This window comes from Ovis canadensis, chromosome 21 (genome assembly GCF_042477335.2).
Source record: "Ovis canadensis isolate MfBH-ARS-UI-01 breed Bighorn chromosome 21, ARS-UI_OviCan_v2, whole genome shotgun sequence".
Classification (NCBI taxonomy): domain Eukaryota; kingdom Metazoa; phylum Chordata; class Mammalia; order Artiodactyla; family Bovidae; genus Ovis; species Ovis canadensis.
In genome coordinates, this window is record NC_091265.1 from 56,997,169 (window position 1) to 57,007,667 (window position 10,499).

Below are 10,499 nucleotides of genomic sequence, written 5' to 3' on the forward strand. Positions count from 1 at the left end.
GCAGGCTTCTCACTGCCGTGGCTTTCCTTATTGTGGAGCACGGGCTCTGGGCACGTGGGCTCAGCAGCTGTGGCGCGTGGCCTCAGCAGTTATGGGTTCCGGGCTCTGGAGCGCAGGCTCAGTAGCTGTGGTGCATGGGCTTACCTGATCCACAGTGTTCGGGATCCTCCCAGCCCAGGGATCGAACCCATGTCTCCTATAGTGGCAGGTGGATTCTTTACCACTCAGTCATCAAGGAAGCCCTGTATTACTAAGTTATCAGCAGTTTGATTCTTTTCTGGCTGGGTATGTGTATCCTTGGGTTTATCCTGTTTAAGTTTTGATGACCTCAGCTTCCCTGGTGGCTCACACAGTAAAGCGTCTGCCTGCGGTGCGGAAGACCCAGGTTTGATCCCTGAGTTGGGAAGATCCCCTGGAGAAGGAAATGGCAACCCACTCCAATACTCTTGCCTGGAAAATTCCATGGACTGAGGAGTCTGGTGGGCTACAGTCCATGGGGTTGCAAAGAGTCGGACACGACTGAGCGACTTCACTTCACTTTAATCTGTAGATTTATATCTTTCAGCAACTCTGGGCATTTTCAGCCATTGTTTCTTCAAGGTTTGGTTTCCTTTCTCCCCAGCATCTCATAAACCTTTTGTTGTCATCCCACATTTCCTTCAGGCTCTGTTAATTTTTCTTCAATTATCTTTTCTCTCTGTGCCTAGACTGGATACATTTTATTGATTTATCTTAAGGTTTTCTCCATTCTGCTGTTGGGTACATCCACTGAAATTTTTTTTCAGTTACTGTATTTTTAGTTCCAAAATTTCCATTTGATTCTTCTTTAGATCTTTCACTTGCTGAGAGTTTTTATTTTTCCAGTTTCTTAAGAATCCTCTGATGACTTATTAAAGCATTTTTGTCATAGCTGTGTTAAAGTCTTTGTCAGGTAATTCCAACACGTCGTCTTGGCATTGGTGTCTGTTGATTGTCTTTTCCCATGGGAGTTAAGATTTCCCTGGTTCTCTTATGCTGAGTAATTTGGGATCGCATCCTGCACGTTTTGAATATGATGTTAGGAGTGAGTTAAAGTTGCTCAATCATAGCCGACCGACTCTTTGCAACCCCATGGGCTGTAGCCTGCCAGGCTCCTCTGTCCATGGAATTCTCCAGGCAAGAATACTGCAATTCCCTTCTCCAGGGGATCTTCCTGACCCAGGGATCAAACCTGGGTCTCCCATGTTGCAAGCAGACTCTTTACTGTCTGAGCCACCAGGGAAGCCCGTGTTAGGAGACTGGGTCTTGTTGAGGTCTTATGGAGAATGTTACTGTTCCCTTTAGTGGCAACCCACTGGTCCCGGCTCTGGTTCCAGCGTCAGTTCAGATTTCCAGCCTTCACAGTGTTGTTTGGACCTGTCCAGGTGCTCCAGCCAGCGGTCACGCTGGGGTCTGGCAGGTGGCCTGTGGCTTTAGTTCTCAAAGCTTCGGGTGTGGTAGTGCAGGGTTGAACCCATGTCTCCTGCACTGACAGGCAGATTCTTCACCACTGAAGAAGGAGCCCTGAAACAACTCACACTTTTAAAAGTTGTTTTTGAAATTATTATGTAGCCGTACCATAAGAAGTGTGAAAAATAAAGAGAAAAAATGGCACCGCTCATCTGCCTGTGCAGCCTATAGTAAACCTCTGTTAGCATATGGCAGTATTATCTTTCCTTTTCTTTTCAACTGTTAGGAAGTAGTTAATACACACAAAAGTATGTGTGTGTGGTCATATTGCACATATAATAAAAAATTAATACATGTACCCAGGGGCTTCCCTTGTGGCTCAGCTGGTAAAGAATCCACCTGCAATGCGGAAGACCTGGGTTCAGTCCCTGGGTTGGAAAGATCCTCCGGAGACGAGAACGGCTACCCACTCCAGTATTCTGGCCTGGAGAATTCCATGGACTGTATAGTCTATGGGGTCACAAAGAGTCAGACAGGACTGAGTGACTTTGAGTTTCACCCATCCACCCCCTTAAATAGAACATTAACAGTAACTTTCAAAACTGCCTTTCTGTCCCTTCCCAATCCCGTTCTTTCAAATATACTTTTTACATAGCTAGACTCAGAGCATACATCCAATGTTGAGCCTGACTCTTGTGTTGCCCAGAACTTTCCCAGGCCCAGGTGAGGACACGTGTGTCTCAGGCCCCTGGGAGGCCTTTGGATTCCCCCAGGAGAGAGACCGAAGCCCCAGGCCTCCATCTGGGTGGAAATGGAGGCCGTTTTGGGGTGACTTTGCCTCTCAGAAGCAGTCTGGTGCTGCTGCCTGTCTGGTGGGGTTGGGGAGGATTGCTGTGGGGGTCCCAGGGCAACGTCTGGGGGTCGTCCTAGCCCAGCACCGGGCTGTGCTCGCTCACTCCCTACCCCCCCACCCCAGGAGAAAGAGCGGCAGCGCCTGGAGAACCTGCGGCGGAAGGAGGAGGCTGAGCAGCTCCGCAGGCAGAAGGTGGAGGAGGACAAGCGCCGGCGGCTGGAGGAGGTGAAGCTGTAAGTGCCTCCGTGCCCTGCAGCCCACCCAGCCTCGCTGGACCCCCGTGACCACCCTGTGTGCCCACAGGAAGCGCGAGGAGCGCCTCCGCAAGGTGCTGCAGGCCCGGGAGCGGGTGGAGCAGATGAAGGAGGAGAAGAAGAAGCAGATCGAGCAGAAGTTTGCTCAGATCGACGAGAAGACGGAGAAGGTGCGGGCCTGGGCTGTGGGCGGCAGCTCAGTGGACTGGACCCATGGGGACCTTACCGGTCTCCTGCCCCATATCCTTCTCCTGTCCGTCATGGGCCCCGCAGTTCTGAGCCACATGAAGGGTGGAAGGTCTGCTCTGGGGCGAGCACAGCCCTGTGCTCCTGGCGGGACTGCCTCCTGGCTGCGCCCTCCCCAGGGCTGTGGGAGCAAGCCAGGACCATGGGACTCAGTATCTGTCACACAGAGTACCAAGCCCCACTCCATAGGGTTGAGTGAGGGGGGCTGTTCCAATGGGCATCTGGGCTTGGGCTCTGCAGGCCAAGGAGGAGCGGCTGGCAGAGGAGAAGGCCAGAAAGAAGGCAGCAGCTAAGAAGATGGAGGAAGTGGAGGCGCGCAGAAAGCAGGAGGAGGAGGCGCGGAGGCTCAAGTGGCTGCAGCAGGTGTGAACGCGGGCGCGGCCGCAGGGAAGAGGTGGGGGAGTCTGCAGGGCCCTGAGGACCGCCAGGCACACGCCGCTCCATCAGGTTGATCCTGGTGGATCTTGTCGCCTCGAGCTCGGAAGGAGGTTCAGCAGAGGCTGTGGAGATGGGGATGGTGACAGCGACCTGCCTTGTGTTTTCTGCAGAGGCAGCAGTTTGAGGGCTAAGTCCATGGCCTCGGGAGCCAGACTTCCAATTGCATTTCTGCCCTCTGTTGGCTGTGTGACCTTGGGTGGGTTCCTTGACCTCTCTGTGCTTCATTTCCTTCAGGTAACAGTGGTATCTGTTTGATAGGGTTATTGTGAGGATTACGATTACAGGGCTTCCCTGGTGGCTCAGATGGTAAAGAATCCACCTGCAATGTAGGAGACCTGGGTTTGATCCCTGGGTCAGGAAGATCCCCTGGAGAAGTGAATGGCAACCCACTCCAGTATTCTTGCCTGGAGAATCCCTATGGACAGAGGAGCCTGGCGAACTACAGTCCGTGGGGACGCAAAGAGTCGGACAGGGCCGAGCAGCTAAGCAGAGCACAAAAGATTACAGGCCCACCTGTCCTGAGGACTGTCAGTCTCACGACTCTAGGGGATGCGAATCTGTCATTGGGGAGTTACAAGACTAGTGGCTGAAACGTATGAAGTGTTTCCATAGTGCCAGGCACTGTTCTAAGTGCGTCGTGTATATAAACCCAGCAGGCTCATGAGGCATGGGCGTAACTGTTGTCCATGTTTTATCAATGAGGACAGACCAGGCCAGAGGGCTTGTGTGACCCGCCTGGTGTCCCCCAGCTCCAGGGTCTGGCTCCAGGCTGTAAATACGCCGCAGCAGCAGCAGTTGTCGCAGGGTGCCTCTCAGGCCGGTCATGGTGCTCCCTGTGGACGGGGCTTTGGTGGGGTGTCCTGGGCTCATGCCGCTCTTCCTCCCTGGACGCTTTGTGGCCCCTGCAGACCAGGCTGGCCTGCGGGCCCTGACCGTGCTCCCTGTTGGCAGGAGGAGGAGGAGCGGCGGCACCAGGAGCTGCTGCAGAAGAGGAGGGAGGAGGAGCAGGAGCGGCTGCGGAAGGCGGCCGAGGCCAGGAGGCTGGCGGAGCAGCGGGAGCAGGAGCGGCAGCTGGCGGAGCAGCGGGAGCAGGAGCGGAAGAGGGAGCAGGAGCGGCTACAGGCTGAGCGGTGAGCGGCCGGGCGGGCGGCCCACCCCCCGGGGGCCCCGCCGTCCTGCACGTGTGGCGCACACAGGCGTAGCCATGACCCAGGGCAGCTCCCGCCTTCACTCGGGGGTCTGGAAAAGAAGGGTTCCCTTCCTCCTATAGGCTTCCCTGGCGGCTCACATGGGAAAGGATCTCCCTGCAGTGCAGGAGACCTGGGTTCGATCCCTGGGTCAGGAGGATCCTCCTGGAAGTATTCTTGCCTGGAGAATCCCCATGGACAGAGGAGCCTAGTGGGCTACAGTCCATGGGGTCGCAAAGAGTCGGACATGACTGAGAAACTGACGCTTTGCAAAACAGGGAGGCTTTTTTTCTCTTGGCTCCAAACCAGGCAGACCACCCAAACGTGGTGTGTTGGTTGCTGGAGATTCAAGGAGTACCAGGCAGGGTCACTCAGGATTTTGTCTCATTCTGCCTCCAGCCGGATAAGCTGAGCCCTTTGGTGTGTTTTTTTCTCAGCTGACATGAGGCAGGGAGGTTGCAGGGCGAGCCAGCATTTCTCAGCAGTTGCTGAGGGTCTTTGGGTGGGAGCGTCCCACCAAGAAGGATGCCCTCTGGCGTCCTTGGCTCTTGCCCACCACTCTGCTCCTCTATTCTGATGATGACTCGGGTTGCCCCCCATCAACATTTCCTGGCAGCTCCCCACCCCCATTGGGGACCATGGTGGATGAGCCAGCCCTTTCAGAGACAGGGGTCTCTGCGATAGGAAAGATTTCCACACTTAGTTCCACCGGTGTTTATCCAAGACCAATCCCTGTGCCTGGTTGTGCTGGGTTCCGGGGGTGCCAGGGAGGATAAACCACAATCACCGTTGGCCGAGAGCTGTATGGGGCCCTGTGCCTGTGTGTAGACATAGAGAACTCTGCCTGTGCGAGTGTAGACACACGGCAGACCTTGGCCCAGGCCCTGCCTCCACCTCCTGGGAAACACCAGGCGTCCGTCTGCGTGGGGGGTCCACCGCCAGGGGGCTCACTGCATCGGGGCTGTCTCCTGTGCTTGATGAGTGGCACAAAGGTGTCCTTTGACCTGTGGGCAGAGCCAGAGACAGGAGCCTGGGAAGGGAGCAGAGGGTGGCAGCTGGTGTGCTTTTAGAATCGGATGTGTGCTGGGCAGTGCCGGGGGCTTCGAGGGGACGGACGATGGTTTGGTGGTCATAATAATTGGCAGCTACACGCCTTCCACCCGTTTCTGTTTAAACCTGTGGCCGGTGTACCAGCAGCTCCACCTCCAGAGGGGCACACAGGTTCAGAGAGGTTCCGTGACTTGTTCAGGGTCATCCAAGCAAGTACACGGAGGTGGCTTGTGAGCAGCCCCGCCCAGCTTCACATCAGGCCTGGGCCTGGGTGTGGGCCTGCGGTCAGGACGAGTGGCAGTGACTCAAAAGACCTCATTTCACTGTCCCGTCAACTCTGGTTGAAAGGGGCTAGGTTCCCATCGTACGGCAGATAAGAGCCAGGTGCAGAGTTGTGGAGGAGGGGGGCCCAGCTTGGTGGCCTCAAAGCCTAGCACCCCCGACACGGCTGTGCACGCCAGCCCCCAGCACAGCTGCTGGCCCTCAGCTAGTGTGCCCACCCTGCCAGTGGGCCGGGGCCGCCTGGCTTCCCTGGCAGGGACGGAACAGGGGCTCGGTTTCCTGCTCTGACTGGCTCTGGCTCGGTCCTCAGGGAGCTGCAGGAGCGAGAGAAAGCCTTGAGATTACAGAAGGAGCGGCTGCAACGGGAGCTGGAGGAAAAGAGGAGGAAGGTAACGGGGGGCCGGGCATGTGGCTCCCAAGGGCTCTGCACTGAGCTCTGGGCTGGGGCGGCCTGGCCCCAGTGGTTCGGGCGGGAGCTGCTGTGCCCGCCGGGCTGCGCTGGGGTTGGCGCAGAGTGGGGGAGCGCACTCCCCTGGTCTGTGACATCCTGCCTCCCGCTGTCTCCGGGCCCCAGGAAGAGCAGCAGCGCCTGGCTGAGCAGCGGCTGCAGGAAGAGCAGAAGAAGGCCAAGGAGGCTGCGGGTGCCAGCAATAGCCTGAACGTGACCGTGGACGTGCAGGTGAGGCCCGGGCATCAGGGTGGAGAGGCCCCCTGGCTCTGATGATTCCCTTCCCAGGAGCTGGAGGCACAGGCTGAGTATATTAGGACTGTGAGAAAGGGGGGCTTCCCTTGTGGCTCAACTGGTAAAGAATCCACCTGTAATGTGGGAGACCTGGGTTCGATCCCTGGGTTGGGAAGATCCCCTGGAGAAGGGAAAGGCTACCCACTCGAGTATTCTTGCCTGGAGAATTCCATGGACCATACAGTCCATGAGGTCACAAAGAATCCAACACGACTGAGTAACGTTCACTTCCCTTCATGAGAAAGAGGAAGGATACAGTCAGCCCAAGTGTTTCCCCCCAACAACTATTTTTGATATATGTATTGTTCTTTATTCTGAAAGTAGAAAATAGTTTAAAAACAAAAGAAACTGAGCTTTATAAAAGAATACAAAGCAAAAGAAAGGTGCCCTCAAAGGGTAAGTCTAAGTCTGGTGTATTTCCTTCTATATTGAAACATTCATAAATATTCTGTACACACTTTTTCTCACACACACATATATATAGTTTTTCAAATGGGCCCAGACTGTACATTCCGTCTCAGTCTGTCTGTGCTGCTACAACAAATGACCCTAGACTGTGTGGCTGAAACAGCAGACATGCTGGGAAGGCCAGGGTCAAGGCGCTGGCAGGTGAGGGCCCTCCTCTGGCTCACAGATGGCCGTTTTCTCGCTGTGTCCTCACATGGCTGGAGGGGAGAGGGAGCTCTCTGGGGTCTTTTCTAAGGGAACTGATCCCACTGAGGAGGGCTGTACCTCCCAAAGGTCCCACCTCCAGATACCATCACACTGGGGATTAGGATTTAACATAGGAATGTGGGGGAAGAATACAAACGTTCAGTCCAGAACACATACCGTTTAGCAGCTTGATTTTTTTCCCCCCTCCTTTTTTTTTGCTTGTTTAATGTGTTGTACACACCTATTTCACCATTTATTAATTGCTTCTGGTGGCTGTGTGCCACTTGGTACCAGAATTTCTTTAATCAGCCCTCCCCGACTAGCATTTAGGCTATTAATGCTGTTACAGACGGATGTAGTGTGAGGAAGGGTTTTCGTTGCAATCTAGTTTAGGATGTTGAAAACTTGGAAGGTTGCTGAACCAGGTGGTTAAATTACAAATCATGGAGTTCCCGGTGCAGTGCCCTGCAGCCATTCAAAGGACATACACACATACACACTGACCTGGAAGAACGTTTGAAACATGCTTTTACATGAAAAAGGAAGACATAAGAGTCATGTACATGGCATGATTTTTTTTTTTTTTTCAATCAAAAAGCAACCCCTGAACGTTTTTCTTTCTTTTCCCTGTGAAATGAGGGGAGGTGGCCAGAGCCCGGCGCTTCTCAGCATCAGGAGAGGCCAGCATGCAGGGCGGGCAGCCAGTAGCCATGTTCACCTTTTCCAGTCTCCAGCTTGTACGTCGTATCAGATGACCCCTCAGGGGCACAGGGCTCCCCCCAAGATCAATGCGGATGACTACGGGATGGATCTAAACAGTGATGACTCCACCGATGACGAGGCCCATCCCCGGAAGCCCATCCCCAGCTGGGCCCGAGGTGAGCGGGGCCTGGAGCTCCCCAGGAGGGCAGCTTCCCACTTGTGACTCCGAGGGCTCGACGGCTGTGGGTGTCAGGAGCCCATTGTGCCTGTGGGCTGGCAGCTTGACTCTCGGGCCAGCTCTGTGTCGGACCTCCGGATGCTCCTGGAAAGGGTGGGCGGCCCTGACCAGTGAGCTCACCTGTAGACCAGACCTACGGCGCTGGGTGCCTCCGTTCTCAGCAGGTGAATTAGATCCTGGCTGACTGCCGGCAGGTGTGGTGCTGGGTATTCCGTCTCAGACGCTGGCCTCCCCCTGGGAGCCCCACCCAGTAGGCCAGATGGACCCAAATATGTCGCCTGGGATGGGAATAGAGCTCAGAGAGGCAGCGGGGTTTTGGCTGTGCATGAAGAGCTGGAGTGGGGGTTCTGGCCAGCTGGTGGCGGGAGCTGGGGGTGGAGATGGGAGCCCTTAAGCAGGATTGGGCCCCGAGTTTACACGTCTCTAAACAGAAGTGTGGGTGAGTTTGAAGGTGCCTTAGGCTTGGGTCCAAACCCTGCGGGAGTGAGCGAGGCCAGTGGGTGCCCATCTCACAGAACTGGCCGAGCTGAGGGTGGGGTGGGCCTCACTCCCCGGAGGAAGGGCCCAGAGCCCCGGGAGCTCAGCCCTCTACAGACCACAGGCCCTGTGAGTCTCACTTCATCTAAACCCCACAGTAACTGGAATCTGACTCTGTCTCCTTAATAATAAGTCATTCTGGAGGTGGCAGCTGGCAGGAGTCAGCGTGGCTAGGATGCCAGGCTAATTGTGGTTGACCTCCACCAGCCCACTTGAACTCTCAGTTCTCCCATCTGGAATGGGGCTGCTGAGAGCACCCAGCTGAGAAGGGCACGTTAGTGCAGGAAGGCCTGGTACCAGGCAAGCGCTGGGCACGCATTCTGCCACCCTGACCCCCTGGGTTCCTCCTCAGCCTCGCTTTAGGCTCTGAGCCACCAGCAGCCCCAGCCTGCACCAGGCATGACGAGGCTGCGGTGTCGATGGTGTGAGTAGCTGGTCAAGGCCATCAAACATGACGTCAGATGTGTTGGTCCTGGAGCTGGACTTGTCTTTAGACCCCAGCTCTGCTGGTCACCAGCTGTGTGCCTTTGGGCAGGTCTCGTCAAGGTGGCCGTGGTGGTCTCACGATGAGGTGGTCATGCAGTGACCTCGGCCGAGTGCCTGGCTCACGTGAGCTGCCAGAGCAGGGCTACAGGAGCGGGCAGTGAGGGGTTATTGCTGTTTTGTAGAGGAGGACTCTGCGGAGAGTTGATGTGGCAGGAGGTGGGGGAGTGAGGAGGCAGAGAGGTTGACAGGGCTTCTGTGGGAGGGCAGGGAGATGGGAGGAGACTCAGGGGGAACACAGGGCAGTGAGCTAGCCCTTCATGTCCCCCCGCAGGCACCCAGCTCAGCCAGGCCGTCATCCGCCAGTATTACCAGCCCCCAGACCTTCTGGATCTCTTCGGAAGCCTCCTCCAACTGGACTTGGAGGAAATCTTCCAGAAGAGCAAGCCCCGCTACCATAAGCGCACCAGCTCCGCCGTGTGGAACTCGCCGCCCCTGCAGGGCCCCAGGGTCCCTGGCAGCCTGGCCTACAGCCTGAAGAAGCACTGAGCCAGGCCCGCGGGCCCGCTCGACTGTCTCAGCCTTTGCTGTGTCTGTCTGTCCGTCTCTCTGTTGACCTGCTGCCCTCCTGCCTGGTATCCTGTCCCTGAGGGTTTGGTCAGATGTATATAAATGTCCTCTGTGTCACGGGTGAAGAGCAGCCTAGCCCCGCCTGGTCTGTTGACAGCACTCTGTAAATAGATTGTTAGAGTTCAGTTGAATTTTAGCCTGTAGTGTTTGAGAGCTAGATTAATAAAGCCTATTCCTTTAAGTCTGCTGTGGGTATCATGGCACCAGGCCTTCTCTGCACAAAGCCCCGGACCCTGGCTCTGTCTTGGGCTGCCGGAGGGGCCGGAAGAGGAGATGTGTCAAGGTCAGCTGGATCCCACCCACAGAGAGGCTGATGGAGCAGGCGATTCCGATGGCAGCCCTGAACAACCCTGAGAAACACTTCAGTTACTTTCGTGTTGAGGCAGGTGACATTACAAGCCTGTTTTTCTGGGCACCACCCTGCTTGGAAAGAGGGGCTCATTCAGTGGGTCAGACTTGGAGTTAAGGTCAGAGTTGGGCTCTTGACACAGCTCTGCCACTTAACACAGGCCCTCAGCCCCTCCACGCCTCAGGTTCCATCCACCCTCACCACACAGATGCTGGAAGGACTTTAGAACATGGACGTGCCGCTGAAACAGATCTGGGTGAGGAAGGGGACACCTCTTGAAACTACCTCAGGACCAGTACGTGCAAGCAGCTGGGATGTTTCTTCAGCAAAACCAGGCAGCCGCCAGGTTAAATGCTCATTAGCCGCCTCATTATTGCGTCTCCATGGAAGCTGGCCCTGCCCCACTGCCGCTAGCTGTGTACTAAG

At 55.8% G+C, this 10,499-nt stretch overlaps 1 protein-coding gene across 1 annotated transcript in view; it reads left to right on the forward strand.

Annotated features, from left to right (window-relative positions):
• Positions 1–9,905, forward strand: part of INCENP (inner centromere protein) — a 28,435-nt gene extending 18,530 nt beyond the window's left edge. The window contains exons 11-18 of the mRNA XM_069565956.1: positions 2,405–2,514; positions 2,585–2,705; positions 3,022–3,144; positions 4,171–4,349; positions 6,049–6,127; positions 6,313–6,417; positions 7,862–8,012; positions 9,429–9,905. Of these exons, the coding sequence (XP_069422057.1) occupies positions 2,405–2,514; positions 2,585–2,705; positions 3,022–3,144; positions 4,171–4,349; positions 6,049–6,127; positions 6,313–6,417; positions 7,862–8,012; positions 9,429–9,643 (1,083 nt within the window). The 3' untranslated portion in view covers positions 9,644–9,905. The remainder of the gene's footprint in view (positions 1–2,404; positions 2,515–2,584; positions 2,706–3,021; positions 3,145–4,170; positions 4,350–6,048; positions 6,128–6,312; positions 6,418–7,861; positions 8,013–9,428) is intronic.
• Positions 9,906–10,499: the final 594 nt, after the last annotated feature.